This window comes from Gossypium raimondii, chromosome 7, assembly GCF_025698545.1.
Source record: "Gossypium raimondii isolate GPD5lz chromosome 7, ASM2569854v1, whole genome shotgun sequence".
Lineage (NCBI taxonomy): Eukaryota > Viridiplantae > Streptophyta > Magnoliopsida > Malvales > Malvaceae > Gossypium > Gossypium raimondii.
This window is the reverse complement of record NC_068571.1, coordinates 26343264-26360534: the sequence shown is the minus strand read 5'-3', so window position 1 is coordinate 26360534 and position 17271 is coordinate 26343264. Positions and strand designations below refer to the sequence as shown.

The 17271-nt window shown below is 31.5% G+C and overlaps 1 protein-coding gene across 1 annotated transcript; it reads right to left on the bottom strand.

Moving 5' to 3' along the window:
• Positions 1 to 172: 172 nt before the first annotated feature.
• Positions 173 to 2869, bottom strand: LOC105762972 (protein NRT1/ PTR FAMILY 5.2). The gene is made up of 4 exons (XM_052633760.1): positions 2710 to 2869; positions 2355 to 2572; positions 1248 to 1819; positions 173 to 1162 (listed from the first exon to the last, which is right to left on the bottom strand). Exons 1-4 carry the CDS (start codon positions 2843 to 2845, stop codon positions 274 to 276), a joined length of 1815 nt encoding a protein of 604 aa, XP_052489720.1. The 5' UTR covers positions 2846 to 2869; the 3' UTR covers positions 173 to 273.
• Positions 2870 to 17271: the final 14402 nt, after the last annotated feature.

The window sequence follows — 17271 nt, the reverse complement described above, 5'->3', positions numbered from 1 at the left end:
CAGCTAACAATGGTTTAGAAAATTCATTTGAACGTCTTATTGTTAGAGTTCTGCGTTTGCAGGTTAGATTCAGGGTTTAAATCTTGTCACTGACCCATTAATGTACCAAAAAAGAAAAAGATACATACGTATGACATAAGAGATCGAAGTGATTAAAAACTTGAGACCCAGTTGGGCTCGGAGAACGGATATTTTGTATTTCAAAGGGAGTACACCAGAATTTGCATTTTTCAACACTGTAGCGTATATGAGAGGAAATGACAAGGGATATTATCAGATTGGACCAGTTGTCAAGGCTTCCCCTTTAAGGGAAGCTTTGTCCAGTGAAGCTCCAATGGCTTCCTTTAAATCCCTTTCTGTGACGTCTACATTATAAACAAAATACTTGGCCACAATCAAGAAGAAGATGAAGTTGAGGGAACCCATGGCAGCCAAGAAGGCATAATAATAGTCTAGGTGAGAGATGTTGAGATTGTCCAAGATCCACCCTGTATGTCCATTTGTCATAGTGATATTAGAAACTGTGGTCAAAATAGAACTGCCAAGGAAATGCCCAATCCCTAAGCTGCTAGTGAAATATGAGGTCCCAAGGCTTTTCATTCCATCCGGTGCTTGGTCATAGAAAAACTCTAGCTTTGCAACTTCCACGAGCGAATCGGCCACCCCCATCAAAGCAAACTGCGGTAGGAGTATGAATATGGTGAGAGGAACCGTGTCGTCTTTACCCACTATCTGATGCTCTCGTGCAACGCTCAGCCTCTTCCTTTCAGCAAAACAAGCGACGACCATTATGATGATCTGCAAAACAAGGCCAATTCCCATTCTTTGAAGCAATGTGATCCCTCTGGGATTCTTGGTGTAACGCCTCACTGTCGGGACGAAGATGCGGTCATATACGGGAATGCTGATCAACATAAAGATGGTAACGAATGCTGTGAGACAAGCCGCCGGGATTTCGAAGTGGGGTCCCATCCCACGATCAAGAGTGGTTCCTTGTTTGATAAACAATGTTCCCACCTGAGCTAAAAGGGTGCTTGGTATGAATGTTGCCGACAAAACGGGGATCATCTTTACCATCTGCTTGGTTTCTTCGACTTGGGTCACTGGACACAACATCCATGGTGAGTTTGACCCGCTCTTTACGGCTGCTTTGTCTAGGAATCTGCCCAGGAATGATAGCTAGTCAATCATAGCCAAGGTTAAAGAAAGATAGGGGGACATACGAAGTTGAAATAAATAAAATCAACCTTAATGAAGGGGTGTATTCAATTCTGAATTTCTTAGATTTTGTGTACTCTTCCAAGCTAAGCTCATGTAGCTCTTTGGGGTCGCTTGGAACAGGCACATTCCACTTCCTGACAGCAGCCACAAGCACTTGGAAAATCGTGGTTAAAGGGCTACCCAAGGCCAATTTGTGTCTGTAATGCGGGGTTCCCACCAAGAACACCAAAACAGAGACCAAGAGACCCGCTGTTGGTAGGCCATAGCCAAGGCTCCACCCCACAGTGTCTTGTATGTAGATCAAGAAAGTGTTGGAGAAGAGGGTGCCAAAGAAAATGCTAAACATCCACCAATTAAAAAAGGATAACTTTTGAACCCTTTCCTTCGGCTCGAAGTCATCAAACTGGTCTGCCCCCATAGTGGAAATGTTAGGCTTGGTTCCACCAGTTCCTATTGCGATAATGTATAGTGCACAATAGAATACGCCTTTCTGCAAATCTGAGGCTCTTTTGTTGCAGGCTTCTTCTTTGATCCCATGGCCACATGATGGAGGCCTCAAGGCAGGCACAGAAACTGCTAAGGTCACGAGTAACATTCCCTGTTTATTTCCATCGGTATTAAAATATACTTATTATCTTGATAAATACCCAAATTAAGAGAATTGTGTATATATGTTAATTCAAATGAAATTTTGTCAAGTACATCATATTAAACGCAAGCCAAACCATTAGAATATCTTGTCCTTGTCTTCGGAGATCATTACGAGGTCATATATTCTTCGTAATTAATGAAGCTGGAATATGCCATGGGAGTCAAAATTATGGATGCTTAAGATTATCTATAGAATTACGGATCTTCCCAGGAAAAATAATATTAAAAGAATGGGAAAAACAAATACCCAGTTGTTCCCCACAAGGAAAACCATGTCTCCGCATCATAGAACAGCTGTTCCCCACAAGAAAAAAAAAATACCAGAAATTCAAGTTGCTTAGACTAAAGGCATAATTATGCATGGGACATGGGCGAGAACGAGTACCAAATATGGAACGTAACATAATGAAGAAAACGAAGAAACGGAAGAAACTGGGCATTTTAAGGAAAGTTACAAAGGTTTAAACTTAAAAGTATATTACTGTAAGATAAATGGCTGATGCAATAACAAAAGTCCAGTAGCGACCCAGAAAAGCATCTGCAATGTAAGCCCCTACAATCGGGGTCATCCACACTGTTCCAACCCAGATGTTAACGTTGTTTGAAGCCTTTACTGTTCCTTCGTGGAGTTTCCTCGACAAGTACAGTACTAGGTTTGATGCTATCCCGTAGTACGCCATCCTCTCAAACACTTCATATCCTGCAATATTCCCATTAAACCATAATTTCAATTTCAGACAGGTTTATTGACAACCAAAACTATGAATGTTTGAAATGAATTGAAATCTTTTGGGTTTTCTCTCAAAGACGATGATATATATATATATATATACTTACCAACAATGAAAGAACAAGCTTTCCATCTCCCAGTGTTTGATCTCAAGACAGGCCTGCCCTTGAGATCCACACTTCCATCTTCAGTGTACTCATCTCTTCCATCTGCTGCCCCTTTTTCTTCTTCTACCTTTGTCATTGTGAAAGCAAGAGGAGGGCTTAAAGCCTTGGGATCTAATAAAAGATCATGTGACATCTACATACAACTTTATATAGTAACTCCTCTATAAAATTAATATTATTGTGCTAAACAAATTATTTTAAAGAATTTATTTAATCATAAATAAATTATATTTATAGAAAAACTAGCATATTTAATTTATTAAAATAATGCAGGTTTGTGTACACGTTTATTTTTCTTTTTTGGTATAATCAAGATACTTTCGAGGTTCATTTCATGTTCCATAAAAACTAAACCTTTTAAGATTTGTAATTGTATTTAAAATTCAAATATGAATTAGCTTAACACTACTTTCAACACTCTTTGGCCAATTGAATTTTAGCTCGATTGGCATAGGCATTGTTGTTAATACAAGAGAATGTGGGTTCGAGTGCGTTGAAACACATTATCATGGGTTGGGGAGGGGCTATGGATAGTTCTAGGCATTGTGTCAAAAAGAGTAGATATAATGAGAACCTATAATACAATTATTCAGGTGAGGAAAATCTCAAACACATGAACAGAACTCGAACAGAAAATGAAGAAATAGGACAAGGCATGTATCAAGCCACTATCTTTAAGGTTCTATTCAACCCCATCTATATTCGGTGTGCAAAAGAGTTTCAAGCAAATGAACCTCGATGATGCAATGAAGTTGATGACTATTTGCGTTTTGCACTGACGAGAATAGTCCACTAAACATTGAGCAATGTATAACGAGAAAACCAATTTTTATAAAGAAATTCTATGGTAACTCTTTATAGAACAATCTAATAAAATTAGAAGATGAAGGAAAAATAGAAAGAATTTTTAGAACTTGTTGGTATGATTTCCAAATGAAATCTCATTCATATTTATAGAAATTTCTATGTCTCTTCATAGAGACATTTTTCAACAGTGTCTTTTATGAATAACAACATTTTTAAAAGACATATAATTATTCATCTAATATTACAACTATTGAAGTAATATTGTTTGAATAGTTATATTTTCAAAAATCAAGTGATATAACTCTTGACTAATAACCAAAAGATTTAACTTTTGATTAATTACACCCTTTCATTTATAGTTATTGGAACACTATAAATATTTGAAAATGTTCTAACAATCTCCCCCCATTTTCAAAATATTTTAGATTTTGGTATTATTGGAAATCAATTTGCATAAATGAAGGTGTCTTATAATTGAATTTTCACTTAATGAAAACATGTTAAAGTTAATTGAAATTGCATGGTAGACTAAGCTTTGAATCAGCTATCCCATTTGATTAACCGAATACATCTCACACAATGATTTCAACATTGGTCAATCCTCTTTTCATAAGTGTTATCAAAGTCAAGCCTTTGAGCTCTTAGAAGCGACCACATTTCCACTCACATAGGTAGATCTCATCAAGAGTATTCTCGTAACTATAACACTCTAACCTATTTATGTTATGGATCCATTAAGAGTATATTACTCATCATTCTCTTATCATTACAAGTACCTAGCACTTTAATCTTAGAATAAATTTATTTATAGTGCTAGTAGTCACTTACTATTGATGTACTTTGTCTCATTGAACTCAAGACTTGACGTTATACCAAGCGTTGAGTCGAGTTTCCATCATGGGTGACTCTAATTAATAGGCTTGAGTCTCATCCCTTTTAAGGTCTTGTTGACTACATCTCTAGCAAGACTTTTTGTCAAAGGATCCGTCAAATTTTCACTTGACCTCACATAATTAATAGTGATCACTCCATCAAAGATTAATTGTCGACATAGCTATGTCTTAATCCAATATGTTTGGACTTTCCATTATATACTTAGCTATATGCCTTTGCTAGAGTAGTCTCATTATCACAACGAATAGAAATAAGTGAAATTGGTTTAGGCCATAGAGGTACATCATAAAGAAAATTTCTCAATCATTCTACTTCTTTAGATGCAGGGGCTAATGAAATAAATTCGGCTGTCATGATGGAATCAGTAATACATGTTTGTTTCTTGGAACCCCAAGAAATGGCTCCTCCACCAAGAATAAAGATCCATCCACTAGTAGAAGCATGATATTCTAAACTCATAATCCAACTAGCATTCGAATACCTTTCTAAAACTGAAGGATATCCATTATAACACAACCCATAGTTAATAGTTTTCTTAAGTACCTAAGTACTCTAGTCAAAGCTTGTCAATTTAAACTACTTGGTTTACTTGTGTACCTACTCAATTTCCCAACAGCATATGTAATATCTTGTCTTGTACAAGTCATCATGTACATAAGACAACCAATTAGACTTTCATATTTCAATTGATCAATTTTCCTACCAGCATTAGATACTAATTTTATTTGAGGGTCCATGGGTGTAGATGCTGGTATACAATTGAAAAGATCAAACTTTTTAAACACATTTTCAATGCGATGTGATTATGATAAAGTTATAGTGTTTTCCTCTTGGGTTATTTTAATCCCAAGAATAACATCTGTCACATCCATATCCTTCATAGTAAAGTTTGATAAGAATTTCTTTGTATTTTCTATTTGTTCCAAATTCGTGCCAAATATAAACATGTCATCTACATATAAGAAAATTATGACACATTTTTCATTTTCAAATTTGCTATATATGCACTTATCAGATTCATTTATTTTATACCAATTAGCTAAAGAATCATGTTAAACTTTTGGTGTCATTGCTTTGGTGTTTGTTTAAGTCCATATAGAAATTTAACAAGCTTACATACCTTATGCTTCTGTCTTGTAACAACAAATCTTTTTGGTTGTTCCATGTATACTTCCTCTACTAATTCATCATTTAAAAATGTAGTTTTAACATCCATTTGGTGAACAACCAAATTATGCATTGAGGTAAGTGATATTAAGAGTCTAATCATAGCAATTCTTACTATTGGAGCATAGGTATCAAAGTAATCAACATGTTGTTTTTGTGTAAAACCTTTGGCTACCAACCTTACTTTAAATTTATCAATGGTTCCATCGACCTTCATTTTCTTTTTGAAGATCCATTTACAACCTATTGGTTTGGAACCCAATGGAAGATCAACTAAGATCCAAGTTTGATTTCCCATTATTGAAATCATTTCATCATTTATTGTTTCTTTCCAAAACGTAAAGTCTTGAGATTTCATTGCCTCTTCCAATGTAATAAGATCAAATTCTGTATTATAATAATTAGGTATCTTATTGCCTATACTTTCACATTTTCCTTCTACAAGGAACATAATGAAATTTGGTCTAAAATCTTTGACCTTTTTAATCATTTTACTTCATCTTAATTCTTCACAAGATTTATCATTATTATCAATTTGTTCCAATGGAATCTCATTTTCATTTGAAGAATGAATTAATTATTGTGATTGTAATTGTCTTGAAATAAAATTAAATTTATTTTCATCAAAAATTGCATCTCTTGATTCAGTAACAATATTAATTGAAATTGAATCATTTGGTTCAATTACCATGAACCTATATGCCTTGCTATTATGTGTATATCCTATAAATATGCATTCAATTCCTCTTTCACCTAACTTTTTACGTTTAGGTGTTGAAACTTTGCAATAGCTCTACAGCCCGAAACCTTCAAATGATTAAGGTTTGGTTTCCTTTTCTTCCATTGTTCATAGGGGGTTATTTTAGCTTCCTTATTAGGAACTCTATTCAATATATGACAAGTCGTAAGAACAGCTTCTCCCCAAAAACCTTATCCAATACCTGAATATGATAACATTGAATTTATCATTTCAATCAAGACTATTTTTCCTTTCAGCTGCACCATTTCGTTGTGGTGTGTAAGGGGCTGAAACTTGATGGATAATTCAAATGGATTCAAAATAACTTGGATTATAGTATTCTCCACCTCTATCCAATCTTAAGCACTTGATAAATGATTCACACTGAAGTTCAACTTCTGATTTATAAACTTTAAATTTATCAAATGTTTTGTCTTTTGAATGCAATAAATATACATAACAATATCAAGAACAATCATCAATAAAAGTAACAAAATATTTCCTTCCACCTAATGTAGGAGTATTATGCATGTCACATAAATCACTATGTATCAAATCAAGCAACTTTGTTTTCCTTTTAACCTTAGGGAAAGGGTTTCTAGTGATTTTAGTCAACATACATGTATTGCATTTTCAATATTATTATTAAAAATAGGAATTAAATCTAACTTATGCATTTCATTCAATTTTCGTAATTTAAATGACCTAATCTATAATGCCATAAACAAAAGATTCAACCATATAAGTAGAAATAGTATTTTTATTCTTATTAATAATACCGAGTTTGAACATGTCCTTATACATATACCCTTTCCCTACAAAAATTCCTCCCTTAGACTAAATAAACTTATCTGCCTCAAAAATAAGTTTGAAACCAAACTTATTTAACAGATTTCCAGACACTAAATTCTTTCTAACTTTTGGCACATAATATACATCATCTAAGGTTAAAACCTTTCCAAAAGTGAATTGTAGTTCAAAATAAATTGTGCATTAATATAGTTTTCATCAAAAGGAACGGAAGTACCTTTTACATAGATAAAAGGGGAATCTAGAGAGTTGACATGGGCATAAAATTCTCACATATTTTTTCCTAAAACATCCTCTAGGTGCAAACAAAAAATATTCCACCCATGTTTTTCAACTATAGAGGACATAGATTCATCGTATCCCATATATGGTTCATTTTAAACAAGAACCCTTGCTCAAAACAGAAAGGGTGCTTCACAATTTTGCTATTATCTCATGGCTGCAACACTGTTAAAAAACATCTTTGGCTGAGTAGCACCAGCCCTTGATGTTTCAGCAGTTTTTGAGGCAGTTTTGATGCGACCCATTAGAGAAATCTGGAAAAAATCTTGGAGAATGTAGTGGAAGAAAGATAAGAGAGATTGAAGAAAAACAAGTAATAAAAATGAAAACTTTAAGGGAACTTAAGAGACGTGAGCAGTTGAGGAGAGAAAAATAAGGGAGTTAGTGATAACAGTTCAGCAAAAGTGAAACGTGCTAGGGAAGTTGTGTGACGTGGAGGAAGAGAGAAGAAAATTAAGAAGATTTGGGGGGGAATAAAAAAATGTGAAGTGCCTTAATCCATAAACAAAAAAAAATTTAACTACTTTGCCATGGGCTCGCAAAAAATTGGTCCAGCTAACAAAAGAACAAATCTCTCCCTTTGGACTTATCTGCCGGTCATTCTCACGTTACCCATTTTCCCGTTTGTCGCAATGCTATAGCAAACTTCACTTATTATCACAACTGCTCAGTTCATATTCTTTATTCTGTCTCTAGAAACAACTATTCAAAAATAAAAACAGAAATAGAAACAATATTAAATAAGTATTAAAAATAAAAATAAAGCAATTAAAGAAAAGACAGATAAAAGAAATTCTTAGCTCAAACATCGCAGAGATTGATGGAGTGCTTGTCTCAATCCACATGAGCACCCCAGTAGTGCTTTAAGCACTGCCCATTAACTTTAAATGTGACCCCTGTTTTCAAATCTTCGATATTAACATCTCCATGAAGATACACTTGGGCTACTTCAAAAGGACCTGACCAACGAGACTTTAATTTACCAGGAAACAATTTGAGCCTAAAGTTAAATAACAACACCTATTGTCCTGGTTCAAATTGCTGCGGCATGACTCTTTTATCGTTACAACGCTTGGTATTTTTCTTGTACAACTTAGCATTCTCATATGCTTGTGCTCGGAACTCCTCCATTTCATTCAATTCTAACAACCTTTTATGGCCAGCAGCGACCCAATCCATGTTCAGCTTTTTAATAACCTAAAATGCTTTGTGCTCAAACTCAATAGAAAGGTGACATGGCTTACCATAGACAAGCTTAAAAGGTGACATCCCCAACGGAGTTTTGTATACGGTACGATATGCCCACAAAGTTTTATCCAATCTAGTAGACTAATCCTTACGAGTATGATCCACCACTTTTTCTAGAATTTTTTTAATTTCTGTTAGAAATTTCAGCTTGTCCGTTTGTTTGGGGGTGATATGTTGTGGCAATATTATGTTTCACCCATAATGGGTGCGGTAGTTCATTTGGCTGCTGTTGCACAACAAATATCTCACGAATGTAGTGTTGGAAAAATCGAGTTTGGAAAACGCAGCGGAAAATAAGTTTAAAGAAAAAACCATGTTTTAAAAACTTTTCCAGGTTGTTATATCTAAAGTAATAAACACTTAATCAAAATTGTACATTTTTATTTCATCTATGAGGAACTCTTCAACCGAGTAGTCTTCTCCGCTATCCTCAAGCTCACGTCTGTCGAGTGTGGGCTCATTTCGAATTAGAAAATTTTTCACAAAAAATACAAGTGAGGCAATTTTGCAATTTTTTTAAACTTCTGGGCCAAGTTATAAATAAGAAAAATATCTCTAGAAATCTTTTGAAATAATTTTTCAGAGAATTTTCTCTTTACAACTTTCTCTTGAATTTAAGTTTGTGTAAAATAATGGCACATGACTCTCTTTATATAAGGAGAGTTTAGAGGGTTCAACTATGATTAAACTTTCTTCGCAATCCTCCTACAATTTTTTCTACATAGTTTCTTCTTAGTATTTGGATTTCATGCTTTATCTAAAGGTTAACTCAGAAAAATAGAGGTTAATCAAATATTAACTGCTTTTGTATATCTTGCATCACATATATTTAGGTGAATGTATCCGAGAGGTCACTCTATTCTAGGAACATGATCAAATTAGTTCATCTACTATTAAACAAATCAACTTAGTCCTTGCATTATTAAAAGAATCAAATAATGTCAAATTGGAAAGAGTTAACATTTATTGTGTGAAAGATATCATTTACTATTCAACAAAGTTAATATTTTTAAAATTTTATAGTTCGCAAATAAAATCTTTTATTTGAAATTGAACTGTAATAAAGAATAATAATTTTCAAAGCATTTTTTACAATAAATACTAACTTTATTACAATTTAAATTTATCTTAATTATTTTAATAATATAAAACTATTAATTTAAATCTGAACCTATAATACAAACACCTCCAAAATACTTTATCATAGGGTGTGTTTCGATTATTAGTATTATTATCATTATATGAGTTTATGTTTCTAAAAAGTATTTTGAGGAATATTTCTTAGAAATTATTAATTTATACATCTTCTGATTACTCGCATTTTTATATGACTTTACGTTTCTTACAAATTATTAATTTATACTTCTTTTAGGCTTAGAAAATCTTATGAAATAACTAAATTATTATTACAATAAATTGACATGAATGTTTTCACTTATCATATAGAATAAATAACTTATTGTTTTTTTTTAATATCCAAAATACTAATTTTGTATTTCAATAATAAATATGGAAGAAAATTATTTTTCTCGCCCTTATCAACCAGCTTAGCAAGGCACTGCCGCTTTGAACCTCACATGGCCAAAAGAAATCATATGCTAAATGGTAATAAATCTGTATTAAGAAATAAGGTCAACTACACCTCCTTAATCTATTAATCTATTTTGTGTTTTGGTCATTAGACTATTCAAAAGTTTTAATTTAAGTCTTTGAACTATTAAAATCGTTATTGTTTAGTTTTCTTTGTTTGCATTGCTTGCGTCAATTGAAAACTCTTCTACTCTTCTTCCACAGTTCAATTTTTTCCATGAAATAGTTTTAAACGTCACAAATTTACGAACCAAAATTTAAACAACTTTCTACTTCGATCTAAAAAATTGACCATTAAATTGGCTTGGATTTATATTATGTTATTTTACTTGTTAATAGATATTGATCTATCATATTGATTGTAGAATCGTTTAGAGCTCATTGGCCATTTAAAAAAAACTTTAACAGCTTTTGAATAATTTAATAACTAATTTGTAACGTTTTTTAAATTGAATAACTGAAACATAAATTTACCAATAATTTAATGAATTTGATATAGTTGACTTTAAGAAATAATATTTATTCATTCTTTTCTTAATCAAATCTTTCGTTACATCTTTGCTTTCATTAACTTTTTAAATCAAGGCTTAAATTGTGTCTAGTAAAAAACCCTTAAATTATCTAAAGTTATAGTGATATGTCATTTATCGTTTATTTTTATGCTACAAATTTCTATGAAATATTATAATGCATATTGTCAATATTAACTACATATATGCCACTTTTACTTTGTTTTTTTCCTCTTTTGTCCTTGTGTTTTAGGTGAAAGATTCGATTCCCTCGATAAGCATTTATGATGTTAGATTTATAGAATTATTACATAAAAATTATTTGACATTCGCAATTTCTACTTAATAAAATGCCCATTCATTGAATACTGTAAATATCAGATTTGTCCCTATTCAGATCTCGAATTTTTTTAATATTACCAAAGACCCTGCTCCTTTGGTTAGTGCCACGTCCGATCACTGTCCTATTCATCTGGTTGCTAGCTTGTCTTTTCTTGTTTGAAGAACTCGTGGTTTCAAGTTTGAGAGTGCTTGGTTGACAGGGGAGGGTTTTGCTGATGCGACTGCTTCGACTTGGGCTGAGTACCCTTCTATACAAGTGTCTCTACGAGTTGCGCTATAATTTCTCTCTTGTGGGAGGATGCTACATCATGTAGAACCCATGTACTTCATGTACCAACTTTTGATTTCTTATGTATTGTAACTCAAGCTTTTAATAAATTAAAGTATATAAGTCATACATATATAATTTATCATCTACATAAGATTAAAATATGTTACAGTATAAATGTCACAAGTGAATAAATTCATAAACAGATTTAAGATAAATTTAACTTGGGTCATGTCCGATGTATTGTCTGTCCAAACAATGACATATTTATCTCCATCTTCTAGAAGTCATTTGTTCCGATACCCAAGATAAGACACCTTTCCAATTTAACTTCATTGACGAAATGTCAATCGATTTACTCAACTTCAATTAGACTACGAATTGTACAAATTATTTACTAATATAAGTTGTCTTCTCATATTATGATCCAACCACATAATACAACTTAATATTAGTTAAACATTAGATAATCAATGAGCTAATATTAACTTAAATTTTACATTGAATGCAAAAATCATTGAGAACAAATATAAATGATATTAATGTATAATGAAATTTTATTTAAACCAATATGTTTGAAAAATTACTAGTACAAAAAGATGAATACACTACACTTAGTGGCACTAAATCCTAACAATCTTCTACTTGCTCTAATGAAGTAAATGAGTCATATTTTGCATTCTCATACCCTCTACATGTTTCCCAAAACTCATAAACATTAGAGGTTTGGCAAACGAATTTACAAGGTTATCTTCATATGCAATGTTGACTTCATCCGCTATTCCTTTAGACTCTGCCTCTCGGATAATGTGATATTTTTTTATTAATTTTTTTTGTGCTTTTATGATTCAATGTTTCATTAGTATTAGCTATTGTTACTGTAATGACCTAGTTTCCAATGGTGTCAGAAAATGTGATTTCAGAATCTCGTTTTCGTAAACTGAATCTGTAAATATTAAATAAGGATATCTATGTAGTTAGTATATTGATGAATTGAAATTTGGTTAAGCAATTTAGCCGAAAATGTGGTTAATTAAAACTTAGAGACTAAATTGTATAAGTTTAATCGCTATAGAATTTTAATTAGAAAAAGCTTGGGACTTATATAAGAATTATCTAAGGGACAAAATAGTTAATAAACCAAATTAGAATAATAGTTAGTGGATTTTGATGATGGTATCCATTAAAATAAACTATTATTAAATCATGGTTAATTAAAGGTAGAAACATGTTTAATTAAACTAATTAAGGTTAATTAATGATTAATTGAACTATATAAGTTAAAAGGTCAGTGGAAAAACATCATCATCTTCATTCTTCATGCTGTCCTCCATAGAAGAAAGAAAGAAAAGCATTAAACCCTTGAACATTTTACCAATTTTATCAAGTAAGTCCCTAAGTCATTTCCTTTGATTTTTTTAGTTACCCCATGTATCAATTTGTTCAATTATTGAAATGTTAATAAGTTTTTATTTTGAGAAATTGATTAATTAGGTTTGAAATTAATAGAAATTAAGCTTAGATTATAAAAAGGACTAAATTGTAAAACTTAATAACCTTAGTCGTTAGCTTTGTTATATAAGGGACAAAATTGAATAAAATGAAAAAAAATTATGAAACTATGTTAGGAATAGAAAATATAGAGTCCCTAATGAGAAAATGTGAAACTGGACTTTAGTCCGAAGCTATATATCAAAAGTTATACTTGTCCTGGGTCTAGGAACTAAATTAAATAAATCAAAAAATGCATGATTTGATATTTGATTGTGAATTGGATGAAAATTGATAGTATTATATGTTTTGTGATTGTACGTAGCTAACGTCAACGTTGAGCCATCGAGAGGGAAAGGAAAAACGAAAGTTGTCGACGAGTGATGCGAGACCCCGGTTTGTACTCTTATGATTTGAGATCGATTTAATTGTTTGTATATACTCATTAATTGCATAAGTGAATATCGAGGTGAGTATATATTGGTCGAATGAATTGAATTGTTGTGATTGATATTGAATATCGAGATTATGAATTGAATTTAATTGTATGATGGTATTGAATATCGAAATTGTGAATTAGTCTGAGTATGATAAAATGAGCACGATGTGGGATGTTAAATGATATGCAATGTATGAAGTGAATTAGTAAGATATTTTCATTCAAAATAATATCTGAAGAATTATTGAAAAAATCATATTTTAGCATTATTTAATAGGTTTTGTTCCCATTACAAAAAATATATAATTTTAATAATATTTGAGATGTTTAGTTATTATTATTTGATTATCCGATAATTTTACTGTTATTTAATTTTAATAATATTTAGATAATTATAAATCATATTTATTACTATATTGTGAAATATTAATTCAAAGACAATGAAGTGTGTGTTGGGCCTAAAAATAATAAAAGGGTGAATTAACATTTTAAAATTTTCTACAAACCTTTTAAATGACAAGTTTCGAATGAAAAGCTATTTTAATTTAATATGTTGCTATAGGTTGTTTCTCACTTTTTTTCCATCACTTTAAAATGTTCTTTTTCTCTCTATTATTTTTCAAAATTAATAGAATTTTATTATAAATTCTCATTTAAAATATATATTTTAAAACTAATAAAAATATATTATTTAATAAATTTAAAAACAAACACATAAAGTCATTATTGTTTGATATAATTAATTATGTCAAAATCATTATTGTTAGTTAATTAAAATGTATAAAATAAATTTAAAAAATCTTATTATTTCTATGTAACATATTGAATTTATGCTAACTGTAAAGAGGGAATAGAATAAAATAAAATTAAAATTTAACTACCCCTTTATCATAAGCATCAGCTTATAGCAATGACTCATCTAAATACACCACTCTTATACTTAACTCTGATGCTAGTTCGCTAAGTGATTCACACATTTGTTTTCTTCCCGAAAAATATGTCAAATGCTCGCTATCCAGCCTTCAATCATGTCCAACCTATGCTTTATCAGTATGTCCGAAAGGTAATCATGCTGATGAGGCCTATTCAAGAATTATACTATCAATAATGCATCAAGCGCGAGATGCCAAGAGTTTTTGCAAGGCACAAGTCCACACAGATACCCCAAAGTTTAGATCAATTTTCATCATAAACCCTCCAATCTAATTAGCATTCTCATTGCACAAAAGACCTCCAGTTGAAGCCATCTTAAAACCCATCCGTATTAAGAATGCGTAACTTAGGAGGTTTGTTCCATTTAACCCATTGGGGCCCTCGAACTATCCGTGGCTTACCGAGACTCGTAGCTTTGCTGATATCATTAGTAAATTTTCTAGCATAATCCAAAATTTGCACCACAAGAGTGGATTGTACTCGGACCACAAATTTGTTCTTGCACTTCCATGGGTTTCATGTACAATTGTCGAAGTCACCAAAAATAAAACTTATACAAATAAATGAAATTTTACAATTAATGATGAGTAAGGTCAAATCCATAAAAATCGATAGTAATAACTAAAAAATAAAGTAAATAGAATAAAAGAGTTTTGCTTTTAAAGAAAACTTAAAACTAAAACTAAGAATTGAAAACAAAAAACTAAAGTGAAAGTAGCAAAGAAAAACAATAATTAAAACCGGGAAAATCAATAAGATAAACTTTAAGCAAAGCAAAATTTTCATTTTATAAAGATGATTTTCAATGCTAATAAATTGATTATAGTTGTCGACGATCGCCTAACAACCTAATCTCTTCTTACTTTTTTGATAATGAAGACAATCACTATGAATTACTTTCCTTATTGACAAACAAGGCTATAACAATTGCTTAGGATTTAATTGATCAATAGCATTAAGAATGAAAGAGACCCGATTCTAACTAACAAACACACAATCAGAGTTTATTTAAGTTAGATCATCTGCCCACACTACACAAATAAGTATGCAATCATCACAAATATTAGAACTTATAACAGCCCGGTTTTAGTTAAATCGGAACAGTGGTTTCGGAACAACAAATCCGAGGTCAAAAAATTATTTTAATATTATTTTTGGTGTTTATAGTATGTGATTATATATGTGTGAAAATTTCGTGAGCTGATTTTATCGTTTAATTGCTCAATTTGAGAAAAAGGACTTAAGCGCGTAAAATGCAAAAGTTGCATTCTACTTGTTAAAGGTATTAAATAGCTATGGAATATTAATTAAGGTCCTTATGTAGTAATTAGACCTTTATAAAAGTGGGTGGACATTTATGTGCATGGTTAGTGGAATTTTAATGGTTTAATATCAAGGATAAAAAGGTAAACTAATAAATAATCTTAAGTAAATAACATAAAAATTTAAAGTCATCATCTTTCTTAAGTTTGTTCCACCAAAAATTAAAAGGGAGAAAGCCATAGTTGAAGACCTAGGTCCGGCCAAAGCATTTTTGTCTATTAAGGTACGGTTTTTGTCCCGTTTTTAATGATTTTTATATTTTTGTGATCATTGCAACTAGTACTAGCTAGCTCGTGTCTTCGATTTCAAAACTGTTAAAGATTTTGATATTTTCCATTGATGAGCTTATGCGTTCTTTTATGTTTAATGGTGAAATATGAATATTTGATGTTAGATTTTCATATTTTATAAAGTGATTTTTGATAAAAATGCAAATTAGGGATTAAATTGTGAAATGTGTAAATTGAGGGGTTGAAATGTGAAATAAATGAAAGTTATGGGCTTCTAGGGACACTATAGTAATTCGGCTAAGCTTGGATTATATTGAATTGTGTGAATTTTGTGTATTTATGAAATAGGGACTAAATTGATTAAATGTGAAAGTTTAGGGGATAATGTGTAAAGATGCCCAAATGTGTGTTTTTGGACCAAATTGAATGATTATATGATTAAATGAGTTAATTTTGAATACATATTGATCAAGAAAAGAGGAATTCGAAATTAGATCGGGGGAAAAGCAAAATTATCGAGTAATCGATTCGATTCGTCATTTTCGAGTATGATTTAAGTTCGTATATGGTAATTTCATTATAAATGCATGTTAAATGCTTTGATATTGCATAAACTGTGATTAAGAGATTACAGATATTGTTTGAATTGTGAATACGACTCTATGAATATGTTCGACGATGAAATCGATAAGTGTAACTTCTTGGTTGAACCTTAGGAATAGTTTAAGATAATAGTGACATGTCATTAGGTTATGTGTTGGCTTCGGGACATGATATTGGCACTACGGGTGCGAGTAATACCTTGATACTCTGGGATAAGTTACCTTGATTTGGCTACGGGCCATGGTATAGGTACTTATTGATTGAGATCTTCAAATATCCGAATTCTATTTCGAATGGTTCAATGGGTAAATGAATGAGATGATTTAGAAAGAGGTTAGTACGAGACGATACAGGTACGAATAGAACCTATTTGAGTATTTTAATAAAGAAAGATGATGAAATGGTATTTGATCATGTTTTAAAATATGAGAAAGGTTTGTTGTAATTGTATATATGGTAATGTTATGTACAATTAGTTGAATTGTATTTATTTGATGTATTGAATTATTCACTTACGAGCTTACTAAGCTATGAAGCTTACTTCGTGTTATTTTCTTATGTTTTATAGAGAATCAAGGCTAGCTCGAATCCAAAAGTCGTCGGGAATATCATCACGCTGTCGGACATCTAAGTTGGTACTTTTGAGTTATGTATATATGGTATATGACATGTATAGACTAGTTGTAGTACTTTGGTTGTGAATATAGTCATGAGAATTGGCTTGTAAACGAATATGTTTGCTTTGTATAGATATAGCCATGAATGATGGCTTATTTTGGTATGTTTTGGTATAAATGTGGCTAAGGTATTATAGTTGTTCAAATGGT

What these genes read in the sequence shown, in the direction of transcription:
- LOC105762972 (XM_052633760.1), bottom strand. Translation starts at nt 2,845, where the DNA reads ATGACAAAGGTAGAAGAAGAAAAAGGGGCAGCAGATGGAAGAGATGAG. An exon ending in CATCAGCCATTTATCTTACA is followed by an intron (nt 1,820 to 2,354) that starts GTAATATACTTT and finishes GGAAATAAACAG; the next exon opens with GGAATGTTACTCGTGACCTT. An exon ending in GAATACACCCCTTCATTAAG is followed by an intron (nt 1,163 to 1,247) that starts GTTGATTTTATT and finishes ATTCCTGGGCAG; the next exon opens with ATTCCTAGACAAAGCAGCCG.